General features: G+C 40.4%; 1 protein-coding gene across 2 annotated transcripts in view; it reads left to right on the forward strand.

Moving 5' to 3' along the window:
- The window catches only part of LOC135490634 (sarcospan-like), a 37,801-nt gene extending 21,716 nt beyond the window's left edge, over positions 1 to 16,085 (forward strand). For both annotated transcript variants that reach the window (XM_064775912.1, XM_064775911.1), the window contains 2 exons: positions 10,839 to 10,925; positions 11,540 to 16,085. In XM_064775912.1, the coding sequence (XP_064631982.1) occupies positions 10,839 to 10,925; positions 11,540 to 12,082 (630 nt within the window). In that variant the 3' untranslated portion in view covers positions 12,083 to 16,085. The remainder of the gene's footprint in view (positions 1 to 10,838; positions 10,926 to 11,539) is intronic.
- The last annotated feature ends 653 nt before the right edge of the window (positions 16,086 to 16,738 follow it).

Genomic DNA, 16,738 nt, shown 5'->3' on the forward strand with positions numbered 1-16,738 from the left:
ACATTTGATTTTGAGCTCACCTGTGTGGAGCATTACACAATACCAAGATGTCCATCAATTGTCAACGTCGTCCGTTTACATCTCGCAACTGCTGGAGCTAGATTGCCGAAACTTGGTGTGATGGTAGATTTGGGCAATATGTCAATACGTTTTTTCTATTCACTTGAGCTACAGAAAAATATAATGAACATGAAGTTCTTTGAGGAGTCTGACTCCAGGTCGTGGGTTCTAATCCTGTTCTGGTCATCGCTTTGTTACCGCCAATGTGAGAACACCCGCCGTGGGCAACAGGGCTGTTAAAATCTTATTGTTCAATGTCTCGAATCTTGCACAAGACCTCTCACCATAGCAAATATGCTCCGATTCAATATCTTAGTGGTTTAACTGGTTTCCATAACGATATGGGTAAACACTCTCGCTGATGTCGGATATTTACTTAGGATGAGTCACCATCTGCCACTACTGTTGTGTGGTGTTGCCTTCCGCAGCACATTTAACCCTGGGAGATGGAAAAACCTGTCTGTCGGTAGCATACTTTTGTTGTGCAAGTGGTGTCAGTCCATTCCAATAGTTAACCTGAGTGACATTGTTCAATTTTTGACAGGTTATAAAAGAGTTTACAAGTTATTGCGAGCCAAAAATTGATTCGAGCGGAACTTTTCTCAAAAATCCTGATTTAAACGAAGTGATGAACCATGTTGGTGGAGGCTAAAATTTAGATGAGGGATTTGATATCAACTTTCAGTGGCCTGATGTGAAAATCTGTTTGCGAGACACTGTAATTTTTATGGCGGTTTATTGCGTATTCCTGTATGCCACGAACGAGGTCCAAGTAATGACAGCATGATTGATTAATTTTATGTTTTTTACATCAGACTAATCTCCGGTACCTGATTATTTGCACAAGGCTTGAAATTGATTTTCCCTGGGCAACATCACATCTCGGCCCAGAGAGAGTTGAGTCGACCGAGAAGATGCGGACTCGATGCGACGAATAAATAACTCACATACTGCCATTTTTTAGCAGTTTATTGCATATATCCATGTGCAACACAAATGATAACATTGTGACTATGACAGGATGATTCATGCGTTTCAGATCTACATTGTGTGGTGCATCCCGTCCAAGCCCTTTCACCATGCATTGTGTCATCAGCCTACGACACTTTGAAGTGGCGTTTCCATCTCCTAATCCTCTCATCATGTTGATGCATCTTGTCCAGAAACCCCTCCTTTCTGCCCACTCTTTCCCTGCATTTACAGCACAGTCCTACCCACCCGACTATTCTTTGCACTTGTCCTCATCCTAATAGATATGCATCTGAACTGGTGATAATAGATTCCATTATGAAAAGAGATGATGACAAGTCATATTGAAATGGGTGGGGTCTATCTCCTCTCCCCAGGTTCCATCAAGTTGATGCTGCTCATCCAGCCCCCTCCCCCCTCCCCCTCCCCCCTGATCACACCCACCAGTTTTAATGCACAGTGTCCCATGCAAACCCTCAAAGAGATTTGTATCTCTGCTGCTGATAATGGATTCCGCAATGAAACAGATGACGAAAAGTAAAATTGAAATAGCTGGGGTCCAGGGCTCTCTCCAGGTGTAATCATGCACTGATGCTGCTCATCCAGCCCCATGCTCTCTCCCCCTGGTCCCACCCACCAGTTTCAATGCACTTGTTCCATGCAATCCCTTAAAGAGATTTGTATCTCTGCTGCTGATAATGGATTCCGTAATGAAACGAACACGACGAATGAAATTGAAATTGACAGATGGATTTCTTTGGCTCAGAACTAATGGAGAGACAAGATAGAGAATTCCTTTTGAGATCCTCTGCAATCCCTCATGATAGATTGGCTCCACTGTATAGATAATGGATCCACTTTTAGTAGGTTCTGCCAAACAGTGCAGAAACAGTTGCTTATGATATCATACAATGTGCTGGCTCTGACCGGTGAATGGACATCATTTGCTGTTACACCGCTTTGGAGGGCGACAGGATGAAGATTTCCTTTTGAGATTCACGTATATTGGTTCGATTGTAGACGATGGCAACTCTTTCCGTTGCTACTGTAGTATAGCAATAGAAACAGGCATGATGTTGCTAATATTGTAGAGTGTACTGGCGTTGGTCGTGGATATCGTTTACTGTTACACTGCTTTGTACAGCGACAGGACCAAGATTTCCTTTTGAGATTCATGGCAATTGGTCATGATAGATTGGCCCCATTTATAGATAATAGGTGCACTTTCAGTGGCTGCTGTGATAAATCGACAGAAATGCTCATGACAGTTGCTAGCCACGTTGCAGTCAGGATAATGAAATTGTCCCCCTGCAGGAAGAATTCCAAGTCAAGCCTGTTGGAGTTCAGCACACACTGTGCCCAGTATAAAGTTTGTGAAGTGTTGTTATGTTTAGGGTTTGTAGGCTTGAGAGCAAGTAATGGCAAATCATCGTAGACAAGCAGAGAGTTTTTCTCCAAGGAAAGTTGAAACCTGCCGCAACAGCAATACCAAGCTGTATATATAGAGCTGTATTTCAAGCAAAATTACTGCAGATTACTACAGTGTTAGACAAAAACATTTCAAATTCACTTTAGCTCCCATCCCGCTGCAGATTAAATACTGACACATTACCCATTAACTCGGTGATTTATAGTGTCAGGGACACGAGAATCGGATTAAAAAACACCATTATGCCGTAAGATAGGAAATTCTCAAAAACGTCAATGAGATTGGTTGATGATGTTGTCGAGTATCGGAGCGGCATGTTTCTAGTTGCGTATGTTTGATTGGGAAATACAGGGTCAGATGTGAGATCTTGGAGGAGAGGTAAGAATCATGATCAGTTTAAGTATAAGTTTGGTATTTTTTCAAAATTCTTGTTCTGTTTCAATAATTGGTATATCTATTGGAAACTTCCGTAGCCACACCTCTGGCAACAAATTGATTCTGGTCAGTATTTGCCATTTCTTTTACATTTTTCCTCTGTAGTCAGGATGCCTCAGTCTCAAGGGGACTACAAAAATGTATGGCTGCAAAAATATTAATTGGAATTACAGGGTTGTCAAAATACTCGCAGTAAAGGTGCGCGGAAGTTGCAAATTCACCCAACGGCAAAAGAAAGTCGGAAAATCATTGCAGTGTTCTATCTTTAGTGTGAGCCGGCACTCTGTCGAATCACTCGTTGCTCTGTAACTATTTTTCAGCAGAATAAAACATGAAGAGTATAAATCTCAGTGTCTAATGGTATGGTTTTCACTTTTAATATTCCCAAAGGGGCTTTTTGTAATTCTTCTCACAAAATGTGGAGTTCTAACTGACATGCTTAAGGCAACCATGATAACTAATGACCATATATGGCTTGTTCTTTCTTAACCACTGAGGCTATGAACATGGAACTTTGTACACCTGAGCCCCTAAGTCAGATGACCTCGAATACTGAATCTCATCTTATTATTGACTCGGCCACAAGGGGGCCAAAACTAAAAACATAAAAAGGACAATATCTTGCTCTGTTTTCTCTAAAACTTTTCTGATAGGTACCCCTTTGCATAGTAATTGGTATTTACAAATGTTGAAAAAGCCAAATGTTGACAAAAATTCTTTTGGCCATAGTCAGTTGCCACACGCCAGGGTTAATGGATATAGATAAAACCAAGACATTTTTATGACAGCTTCCAAAAAGATACATCAACGATGAGCCGAGGTTTCAGCATGATGCGTCATCTGGTTCGCCTCCGTAGCAAAGAGTGTCAAAACTTATTGATCAGCGGCCCTTGTGTTGTGCCAGACTGGCAGTTCGTCCTGTTTCACAGAGCTGATGAGATCTAAATACATCGGTTGGTTGTGTCTTGTTGATAGCTCATTAAGACAATGGACTTGATCAAGATTGTGGGCGAGAGACAATTTGTCTGTGACGTGTCTAGCTGCTTATCTCAAATTGGGTTATGTAACAAGAGAAAGAAGAATAAATCAATCCCTGTGGTTTGGACAGTAGTCTTAAGTTCCAGCATTTAGCGAATATATGGTTTCATAACAGACAGCCTCCTCCTCAACAAAATAAATCGCGGAATCTCGGATGTCCTTATCATGCTGTGTCAACCACCGACCACAGCCTTCCTGGCGACGTGATGCAGAGGAAATGGAAAAGGGCACAAGGGAATGATGAACCTTTATATTGACCAAGATACGTTGCAACCTTTGACATTTTGGGGTTGTTTATGATTTGTAAGAACTAGCTCAGCTGTTGTGGAGTGGATATTCAATTTGTGCTTCAGGCGGAAGTTGAATGGACATCTCCGCACTCTTATTTGGTAGGGTTCAGCGGTTGTTTATAGAAAACATGTATACATGTCAGTAAGAAACAGTATTAAAGTGCATTCCTGCCTATAGTCTTCCTTTAATAATTCATATGATGGAACATTTTCTGATCAGCTATTACTAATTTACTGACTATTACCTCACCGAAATTGACAGGCGACCCAAGAACTTTCCTTTCATTAACCTCAGCAATTGACTATGATGAGTTAAAGTCATAAGCACCTCGAGGTACGATGACTATAGCTTTGCAGACACCGCGTGATGCGAATCCTCTCACCGGCTGTCGGTCATGATTGATGAATGATTCTAGCGATAACGGAGCTCATTTCTGGTCATCTTCTTTGGAGTATGATAGGACTGACTAGATAATAAGTTGTGCTTGCGCTGACAGGGTGCTGTGTTAAAAAAGGTCAAGTGACTTACCCAAGATTGCAAAAAATATTCTATCTTACCAAGCAAAAGTATTCCATGCTGACACCATGCCAATATATCATTGATGTTATCTTCTATCGAGGTGTGAGCTATACAATAGGCTGTGCTAGCCCTGACAGAGGGTGGCAATGAGCAATAAAAAGATTGCTCTTCTGTAAAATCAGTTGTCTAAACAACCTGTGATAAAATGATTTCATGTCACATGCAGCTGTGATAGATGATCCAAGAAGACAGGGAATTATCAACACAAGTGATAAATATTGCATATCACTGCCATGAAATCACTTGTCTGCAGGGAGTTTGAGTCTGATTTTCTATATAACAGCAAGTGAGATAATGTGTCTGCTCTGATCCAACATAAAAAAACCCATTTCCCGGCAAATCTACTTGTAGATTTAAAAATGAGCGTTGGTGATCATGTAGGAAGCTCATCGACTCGCGGCAATGGCTCTACAACAGCACTTGGTGCTTCTGTCGGAAAACATTAGCGTAACAAGGAATCACTGACTTGTTGTTGTGGTTCTTAATGACCGAATTGTACTAACAAGTAGCCGGGGCCTGGCTCTGCGGGAGTCGTTGCCTAATTTCTAGGGCTGCCAGATGTGCGTTGAACGCATTATGGTGGTATTTTGACAGCAAAATAAATGAGAGGCGATGGGGTGACATCCTCATTCAGCAGGGTCTTAAACACCTTTTACCCCCATCTATGCCTTATTCTCCAAACAGTAGCCGTTATTGGTGACATTTTCCCGCCCCATTTTGTGCAGAAAGTCATTCGAATTTATCCCTTTCCAGCCTCAACCAGTAGCCGATTCAAATCTGCCCATCTCTGCCAACTCTCCCCTATCTCCATAGCTACCCGACAGATTAGGGCTTCCCATCTTGCCTTGTGTTCACATCCTTAATCAGAATGGAGGACTGTATTGTCTGGGGGGCATAGACGATTATTGAAGGTGTGCCATGATAGGGCTGTCATATATTGCAGAGATCTGATATTGCCTTCTAGGTATTCACATTGTCAATCTCTCCGTTAACCCGTTTGCTATCAGGGGGGGGGGGGGGGGCGGGGGTATTAACAGGTAGGTATTTACCTTGTAAACAAATTTGCTTTTCTAATTCTATAGGACAGATGAGTGGCAACAATATCGATCTGACTCCAAGAATGGCCCACAAATGAGCAATTGACATCACTGCCCGACCTGCGTTCGTGATCGCATGTAACAAAAATTGCCTGTTTGCGAAGGTCATCGTAGGTGCCTGCAACAAGAATCGGCGATCACACTGACCTGCAATCAATATCAAACCCAGTGATTACCCGCTATACCTGCACACAAGAGATCTTTTGATGCAGCAATTATAATCGTACGTCACAGCGACAAAAATCCCTTGTTTTCTATGAAGATTTGCTTTGTTTTGAATCAACCGATATACTAATTCTTGGTATGACACTTCTTGGTATGACTGTAATTGGCCTTATCCTACAATTGAAAGGAGATGTAAAGTGGCCCTTTAAAGATATCAGTAGTGCTAATCTTGGTTTAGTATATCAGAAAAACATAAATGCTATAGGCCTACTCAAATACGGAAATTGCTATTCTTGTGTGAGGTTGAACTGCACTAGCCACAGGGAGCCAAATATGGCTTTTTCAGAACGTTTTAACTTTCAGCTGAGGAACATTTGAATGTCACGGTGCAACCTGGAGTGTAGATTTCACGTGATGCAACACTAATTTTTTCCCTAGGTAGAAAGTTATAATCTTGAGAATGGTCCACCCATATTGGAGCAGGTCACGTTGCTTTCTGTGTTTTATAAAAAAATATTCGCCAAATGTCTGATAGTACCACATTGAAAGAAAGTTAAGGTAATCAAACCCTGATATTTTTTTGAAAAGCATCTCTCATGTCGAAAACCATTGATTCAAAATCGATAAGATAACATTATTTGGAATCATTTTTGCTGACTGACGCAAATTCGAGACACAGTAGTTTTTAGCCTTTAATTTGTCGTCATCGTGAGATTTTCGATATTCTTGATGATAATTTTCTCATTTGCCTCCCGGCAATTAACGTTCACAAGACTTAACGGAAATTTGGCCTCGGAATGAACAAGTTTTTGCCTATTAATCGCGGGGACGGGAATTAGTTTATTCACGGGTAAGAGGTAGTCCATTAAATGATTATAGCTCTCATGGTAAATAACTAGGTCTCACAAGTATGCTTATGTTTAGTCAATGATACTACTATCTACTCTTGCAAGTACGGTAAGGTGATACAAATATAGCCTTGTTATATAGGGTGTCTCAAAATAATGTAACCAAAAGTATGATCACAGATGAGCCAATCAGTATTTTCAATTTTTTTTACATGACCATGTAACTAGAGTATTTAAGCCGTGTGCACAATATACAGTTTATTATCCAAGGGGAGGAGTTAATCTTCCTGTATTATGACAAAAAGCATGGAAATGGGACAGTGAGATCTGAACAAATCTGGTTTTAGCATTGCCCAACGCCCTTAACCAAGGGCTGCAAGAGCCCAAACAATTGCTCAACCAGTTCCTTCAATTGTACAATATCATCTTATTTTATGTCCCTCAAAAGATTAATCTTGCCATTCCTACCACAAAGGCATTGTCACCATACCTTGAGGGAAAAAATGTGTGAAAGTGTTGTCTGTCACCATGACGACAGTCAACACCTTCTCTGGTAATTTATGCGATAGCATGTTGCGCGTCATTAGGGTCTGCTCTTTAGGTGAACGCGAGAAAACATGCTGGCATAATGAGTGGCGGATATTACATTTGGGAGAGGAAATAAAATAATCTGTGAAAAGACGTGTTTTCAGGTGTCGGGGACATGTCACATGGGCTATGGGCTGTCGGAGTTGGACAGTAGAAACATCAGCGCCTGTTACCTTTTCGGTCTCAGGTTCGATTCCCTTTGAGCTAGAGAGGGGGACTCTCTTTGACAGTGTAGGTTACCCCTGCGGACTCCCTCACAATAGCCCAATATTGTTCATAGAGCTAATGATATTCTAGTTGACGCTCAGCTCTCAACTCAATGTTTTAGATAAATCCTCTCAGTGATTTTCAGCCCGCCCCAACATCATGAAAACGACGACTCTCCATCTTGGACTTTATACTAGTTTAATCTCCTTTCACAAAATCACGATAAGATTTTAAATGAAACATTCACTAAACTACATGACAACCTCACTTTAAATCGCTGATAGTTATCACTGGTAGCTAAACTAAAGTGACGGCTGATTAATTTTCATATTATTTCAGACCTAAGTGGGGCACTGCATGCTATAGTGGCAGATATATGCCTCGCCGGTGATTGTAGCAAATTAATATGGTGCTGGGGAGCAGAATAAGATGAATGAATTGAACGAAGTCAATTTCTCACATGTGACCATGGAATGCTCATTTTGAATCCACTCCCAAAATTCTTTCCAAATTATTTTTTCTGCAACTGCACCCCCAACCTTTCTCTCTGATAATGTGGAGCAGTCCGTCCAATCAACTCGACTGATCACACGCGACAAGCTTAATTAAACACGCGAGGGTCAGAGTCAAATGAGAAGGCAACTCGACTGTGAACCGTGAATCGAACGGAAAAACTTCTTACGGAGAGTTGTGAATGAAAGTACGCTTGATCAGGTCTGATTGGTGGAGGGAGACTGACAGAGTAGCTTGTTGCACTCAAAGTTGTCAGCGTCAGTTGCTAGGTCTGACCCCAGAATGGCCTGACTGGGTCATTATATATTTTGGATAACATGCAGTAAAACATGGTTCTCACGATGATGACTTTGCTTCATCCTAATTAAAATACGTCACTTTCTATCAAAACGTAAATGATAATTCTATTCAGCTTTTCAACTAATGGCATTATTTTGCTTGGGGCGCTGCCATGCTGTGCTGGTTTCACGGAGTCATATTTTTTGCTCTTCTTCAATTACACAAGTCCCATAAAAAAATCCAATACCGAGCATGCAGAACGATAAGCCCAACTTATATGAATAAGCAATTAACAGAATACTCTCTTTGGAGTGACTTCTAGCTATTTGATGAGTACATCAGTCCGTCTTATAAGAAAATTCCAATACAAGCAAAGCCAGCTCTTCACATGCTTTATAATGATTCGCCCACGACAGTTCCAACCAAAATAGATAAGCACACGACTAATACCACTTTGGTGCAAATGGTCCAGAATCTTCGCCGATAATTGACCAGCAAGATCCTATGAAGTCAGTTGTGGCGTGGTTCGATACACATTTGCGTTGTGTCGTCTAATTCACCCGATGTCAAGTGGCAGTACATGCCGACAGATCTGAGTGTAATAACACTACGGCACTTGTTTGTCAAATTTTGCAAATCTATTCAGTCCAGTCCTTCAATTCAACAATTTCTTCCTCTATCCTGAATCCCGATTTTTTGGCAATCCCAGCATCCCAAAAAAGTCTACTTCCCCCATATAATGTTCTAGCCTCATGAAAAGACAACTTGGAGTTATAGTACTTTGGCTTAACCAGTCTGTTTGCCTTAAATCGACAGGCTCCTGGCATTTTGTCAATACTACGCCGTTATCCTGGCATTTTATCAATACCTACACTAGAAGTCAACTTAAAGTCCTCAACTTTTATAATTGACCAATCATTAGCACTTTTGCCTGACACATATTGTTGGCGGGAACGATTTCTCCAACAAAGGTATACCGCGTGGGCGTTTTGAAACTATGCAAAATATCGGTGTATGCAGGAACATTATCTAGGACTAGTAAGTAGCTCTAAGGCTGTTAATTGGTTTTGCCATGGAAGACGTTTTTGAAGCGGCAAATCCTCGATTAACAATGAATTTGAATCGTTGAAGGAATTTAAAGGGGTGCACCGTTTGTATTTAATTGTGGGTCAGAAAAATACACAATGCCGTAGTACAGTTATCATGTATGAAGCTTTGCTGGAACAGGGTGTATAAAGTATTTGTTTATATCTGTATACACACAACAGGACAAACACAATGAGATTGTCCCCAGGAAAAACACGAGCGCTTTGAGCGGCCAGTTAATGGTTGGATACTGCGCGATATAAGACTCGTATTATTATTATTATTATTATCATTCGCCACTGCGACAAAACAGTAAAGACATATGCAAATTAATTGCCAAATCGTAATTATTTCAAAACATCTCTGGAGTTGGTGAAATTTAAGACAGGCTTTGCGCCGAAATTGTTCAAGGTAGATTTACTTGTCATGGTGTCACGATCAACAGTTGTGGTGCTATAATGTGGTGTTATGGCGCTAAATGAACGTCCATGTAAGGACATAAAACAGGTGATAATGTCAGATGATGAGACAGCCTATTATCACAGAGACATCATTACAGAGCCATCTTGGCTGTTTACTGGAAAATTTAATCCTGAGGGGAATGGGGACAATCTCGTTGATGATGACTGTATAGAAATGCTGTCCAATTATTTTGATATATGAATATCATGGGTCAGTGCCTGACTCTGTATCCTAGACCCCCATTCCCCCTTCCCCCTGAGTCAGATACCTTTGGGTTCCGCCTGGGAGGGGGGTTATTTTGAAAAAAATTTAAGTGTCTATCCCTCGAAAGTGATGAACGGTATTCTGTAAAATTCTTGAATTGCACCTTTTCACAAGAGGTGCATTTTCATTCAATGGTGCAGACTGTCATCAAGGTTGCATAAATTGTCAGTCGTGAAACAGTTGTTTTTATGAAGGCATTCTTTGTAAGAGTATTTACAGGAGAAAACATCTCGCTATATTTAGATTTTGCAAGTGCTTAATCTCTAAAGACCTATAGGCTTTTGATGCCTTTGATGATCCTGCTTCAAAGAAAATGGAAAGGTTACTGTAGAAATCATTCTATGTCCATTAAGTGTGCCTGATGCAAAGTAACGAACTTCAACATGAAGGATCATTGGAGGGCTGTTTACAGTTAAAGATTCCTTCCTTTGACAGTTTATGAAGGCCAAATGACAAAGAAATCTTATTTAAACTTTCAACTTTCTCATATAAAGTTCTCTAAGACGGTTTTCTTTTGTCTCGTTACAGCTCTCGTTAACAGGGACAATTGGCATGTATCTTTGTGCAACTGACTTCAAGGCCTATACAGGGAGCACCAAAATGATGGTTGTCAAGGTAAGATCCACATACAAGCAGATTGATAACAGTCTCGTAGGCCAACAAGCACCAATTGATGTTAAGTTGAAGTCAAGAACAGGGTTACCCTTCTAACTTTGTCTGGGTGTCGGCATCCGCTGCTACTAAATTGTGCAAAATTGCAATCTCAGGCTGGGAAGGGTTAACATGTTTTAAACCATTCATCTTCACTTCAGAGTTGGCATCCATTGCATTGTTGTTCACCTTACCAAGACGAATAGAAAAAAGCAGAAGCTAGAGTCTCTATTCCGCAATCGAAACACGGGGATTGAGTTTAAAACATATGTTCGGTTTAGATTTGTTCTTTGAGAAACGCTGTGTCCTATATTCATTGTGAGTTGCTGGTTATTGTTGCAAATCCTATGTGTTTGTAGTTTTTTGCTCTCGCTCAGTTTCTTCTTTAAGGCATTTCAGAGCAAATATAAGGGATTTTAGAATCAGAAAACATCTCAAGAGGGGTCAGTTATCCTATTTTCAAAAGAACAATTTTTTTGAAAATAATCTCCTTTGAATTTTTTGTCTCGCCTCAAGTTAAATCCTTGAGAAATCCCTCCCAGTCGTATCTGTTTTCAAACTTTTATCTTACTTTCCAGGCGGTGTGTTTCACCTTGTCTGCCATCTGTATGTTTGTGGCGATTGTGGCTGCCGTTTTCGTCGGGATTCACGGACATCGCATCGCTTCGTATGACGAATGCAAGTGGTACAACAATTCCAAGAACACGAGCACGTGTGAATGTACCATAGACAAACTGGATCCAGACGCCAGAATTTATATCTACGAGGGCGTCCGGCGTTGCAATTTGATTTTCAGTAGCATAAAAGATTACTTGATATTAGAATGTGCGTTGACCTCAGTAGCTAGCGGTGTATCAGTGTGGTTTGTCATATTGTTATGGAAATCAAGATATCAAAAATTTTCCGGGAGTTTACGACTTTATTCCTATAGTGGTGGACAGACGTCACATCCTGTTGGCCAGAATCCATGTGCATCGTTGAATGCATCTAATGCTGAGGACCCAGAGCGGCGGCATTCCTCATTTCAAGTCCAGGGGGCGCTGCAAAAGAGACTTTTAGAGGAATGCCGGCAGAAGGAACGAGAACAGTTTGGATATAGTCACAATAGTGAGGAAACATGATGTTAGGCCCTTTTGTGTTTAGGGCTATTATGATGTGCTTGGTACGTGGCTGGTTCAGGTATGGCCATAGAGAGAGGTCAAAGGTCGGTGCAATATCAGCATACTACCAGGGTACCATTGGACCCATGACCTTGAAGGTCAAAGTGTTCATCAGTTTTAGTATTAAAACTGTTCTGAAAATGACAGTGGGCCTCTCCTTCAAAAGGAGAAGTTGGACTGAACGGATGACCTTCTTGTTGAAATTATGAATTTGATGAGCTGCAGCTAAAATCAGTTTGTGCAGTTATTTTGCTGTGATCGCAGCAGTAAAGTTTCAGCCTTGAACTTTCAGGGTAATAATTTAGCCTTATAGGTATCAGGTGACCTTGAACTTTTGGACTCTTGGTTTCAACCTTGAAAGAGGCTGGGATGACCTCAACTTCTGACTCTTTTTTCAATGGGAAATGGCTTAGTTTTACTGGATTATGTGGGATCAAAGTAATTTAAAAAACAATTTGTTGGGAATTCTTCATTTCCCAATATTTGATGCTGCTTATCGACTTGTGAGAATATTCACTGATGCTTCAAACTGTTCTGTGATCCATTTGTTATTGTCTCAGGCCACACCAACTTATGTCATGGATAGCAGAGGTGCCCACATCACTGAAAGCGAACAGAATTTGAAATGAAAGCAGAAAGAGCTGGAGTATACACTCTTAAAAATATGAAGGTTTTTTAGGGAAGGGTTTTTGACCAACACAGTTGCGTGTTTTGAGGAAAATGAAAAATCCATTCAGGTTTATAACTCAAAACCTTAAGGAATTTTTCAGTTCTCTAAAAAACTTCTAGGGTGTATATTTTGGTTGGATGAAACTCAAAAATGTCATTTTCAAGACTGTAGTCTGCTGATCTCACATGAATTGGTGCGGCCTCAGGGTCTTTCGTTGTGTTTTGTGAGTCTTTGTGTCTGAAGTGTGAGTTTGATGGGGGATAGCAGTATGTTAACCCCTGGAGATATTTCCCAGACAATTCTGATTGGAAAGCGACTACGAATAACAATCAGTCGTCATGTTGTCATGGCGATGTCGCTGGTCACAGCAACATATATCGCCATTTCGGAAACTCTCAAGGGGGGGGGGTGGATATGTGGTGGACTTTTTATGGCCAAAAAATAGGCCCATTGTTGTGAAATTGTCCGAAAATGATACAGCTTTGACATTAATGAATCTATTTTCTACTATTTTTGTTGTATGTCAATGCATTAGACCCCCCCACCCTAGGTGTAGGTATATTCCCCTGTGGTGTCTCCATCATTTTCTCAGTCATTACCCTGTTAGACCCAAGCATTTACAAAGGAAGAGCCAAACAGTAAAATGAGGTGACTTTGGCTCAAGTGGCCTTGGCATACCAATACACACCACTTTGAATGTTTCTGCTCAGATGCAAAGTTTCCAAAGTGAGGTCGGAATTTTCTTTTTTTTTCAATAAAAGTGAAAGCCCGGGGCGTGGAAGATTAATTAAATACCAAATTTTGTAGTATGTCATGTGATGCTCCAAAGAAAGCAGGTTGAATCGTTTTGGGAGATTGATAGGTAAACACTCTTAAACAACGAGTCAAGTCATCCTGCATGATTTCGACAGTTTCCACCTTTTACTGTAATGTTTTACCACCATCACAATATTTTGTTTGACATCTGATGTAGTTAAATGCACAAAGCAACACAATTGGGTGTTTTTCAAGAGGTGGTGTCATCCCACAAAGCTTTGGCTGTAAACAGAAACTTGGCATATTTTGATCGGATCTGGTTGCAGTACCATATGCAAGCACTCAAGGGAATGTTATCAACGGAGATGCTTCCGGGAAGAAGTGTTTTAGGGAGCGTGTCAAAATCCTTTGGAAGCAAAAAGGCCAACTCTTCATCAAGTTGAAAATGGCATCATGTGATGTAACAGTATGTCATGGTAATGACGTATCTGAAATTACCCATGACGTCAGGGAGCACTTGATTTGCAACGTGTCAGAAGTCGACTGGTCACGCAAATGCAATTTTAGAGTGAAAGACATTGCTTCGGAGGTTAAATGATAGTGGATATTTCCATTTAAGCAGAGATCTGGTGGCACCATCTTTTTTTAGAAGTTGTCCGTTGTGCGTCTTTAATTGTTTTATGTTGATCCTGCTGTTAATTAGCCCTAGGTAAAAAGGGATTAGATAAAAATTATTAACTAAGTATTATTTGCTGCCTCTCAACCACCAGAAGACCAATGAGTGACAGGGGTGGAGAGGGCTACAGGCAGGAGCTATGGGTTATTGTCAGGTGACTAATGCAAGTATCAATTCGTTTCTTGTACCCCCCTCCTCAAGGGTAGTTAAGCTATCACCACAAATCTTTGCCGATGCTTGAGTAGTATTTATTTTTCCTTTAGTGAAAATTTGGCGAAGCTGGAAAGAATAAGGATGCTAATGTGTCGATGTCTTGTCGAACATACAGCCTTACCCAGTAAAATTAGTCCAGTTACTTTATATGATGGTGATAACTGATATATTGTTGATGGTGATGTCTTGACAAAAGAAAACGTAGCATTGGTGAAAAAAGGGTGATGCTTGAGCCTTAAGATGTCGTTATAGGGTGATAAGGTGTCGTACCCTTGAGGAGGGGGGTACAAGACACGAATTGATACTTGCATAAGATGCACTGTAAGTGGACTCGGTCGAGTGTGATTTAGCATCAAATATATTCCAGGTGTCAGATGGAAGATGCCCTCTATTTGTGACATTAGTTACTTAATTTGACCTACCTGGCTCCTTCCTCTAGACTCCCTTTAATTCTTTTTATTTCAACACTGTTGAAGTGTCACTGTTAGATCAATAAAACTGCTAATCCATTTTGCCTGGGACGTCATTTATTACAATATTAGGTGGTCTTCCTTTTATATGTGGACAATTTATTTGTACTTGTATTTCTGTGCTTTTACTGCTGGTTCCTTATTCCCAGAAGGTAAAAAAATAACCTTAACTTGCGCAGGTAATTTCCATTCCAAGCTGCTCTCAATACCTGACTTGCCATTACATCATACTAAGTGCAACAAAAAAGATTATTCACTTTTGAATTTAAAAACTCCTGAAGCACGAATTTAAATTTTAGCTCACTTCCAGTTAGTTAACAACTGGGGCTATTGACTTGAAAGTTATTACATATGTAGGCCTATTATGAAACCTTGCAGACTAAATTTCGGCCCGGTGCGATTCCTATCAAAAACAATATCCTGTCTGCGAGGGAGGTAACCACAATGGCCCTGGCCATTTCATCGCCAAATGTTTTGGTTTACAAAAAGTCTAGTGATGGCAATTACAGCATCCCTGCATAGATTTTTTCATATTGTTCAGAATTTTTGTTTCTCGATAATTACGAGTGTGGTTCCTCTGGTGCTGGCAATGTCTGCCACCTGTAATGATAATAGGAACTGAAATTCCTATGGTGTTGTTAATTTCAGACTTCATACTTGCGGCTACATGAAGTTGTTTATTTTAACAGATTCGGTGATTTAATCCCCACTATTGTTTTCTCTAGAATATCTTTATTTGATGTCATCTTCCAAAAGAAGCAAAACTATAGAATCATATATTCAAAAGGAGATTAAATTTCATTGGTTTCATTGTACTCCATTTGTGTATAATTGTACAGATAGTTTAGTGGTTAACGTAAATGTCCCCTTCAGGAACTCTCTCAGTTATTGTCTGAGAATGTACTCAAGCTTTTATAATAAAAAGACTCTAGTCATCTAATAGTTAATAGATGAAAATCACCCACCCTTTCAGATTAATGGCTATATGCTGCCCATACCATGACTAGACAATAGTTAACAGTTAAGTCTTGTGCCGAAAGTTGAGTACTGTGGAAACCTTGTTGCCTAAAAAATACTTTAATCTTTTTATTGATCGTTGATACCAGTTGTCTGTGCGTGTATGTGTGTGTGAGTTTTCTATGGTTTTAAATGTAAATAAAGTCCCACAGTCTTGTCAAATTTTCATCAGGCTTGTTTTCATTATTTCTTCAGTCTATAAGAACCAGGACATTCTTCCTCAGTCGTTTTGCTTCTGTGCTCCAAAGATGTGAAAAAGGAACGTACTCTTAAAGTACAATTGATAGGCAACGATTCCACACAGAGGGGGTTAATTTTGAGAGAAAAAATGTATATCCATTTCATGAGGCAGAAATTTTGCAAAACAAAATATTCCCACGGTCAGAGCCAAACGGGATGAGAGGGTTAATAGAAACCTTGTTCCTAGGAAAAAGTAAAAAATTTCTTAATACATTACATCTGCAATTTTATGTTTTTGATCCTGTGTACCAGGTTGTTTAGTAACCCTCGCAGCCCGTTTGGCTCGGACCGTGGGAATATTCTTTTTGTAGGAATTTTCATCGTTTGGGAGTGTATTCAACTTTTATGGCGATATTAACCCCATCTGGGCTGGTGGCCTCTACTATACTGTCTGTCAAGAAATGCTGTATTGAGTGACGCAGCATCCTCCTCCTTAGAACCAGGACATTCTTGCTCCATTTGCCTCTGTGCTGCAAGGAACGTCTGCCGGCCTACATCTAGCTTGCGGAGGCAAAGACGTCGACCTGGTACTGAGCCATGTTGACCAGAGGTGACATCTGTTTACATCTTGGTGG

The sequence above is a fragment of the Lineus longissimus genome, chromosome 7 (genome assembly GCF_910592395.1).
Source record: "Lineus longissimus chromosome 7, tnLinLong1.2, whole genome shotgun sequence".
NCBI lineage: Eukaryota > Metazoa > Nemertea > Pilidiophora > Heteronemertea > Lineidae > Lineus > Lineus longissimus.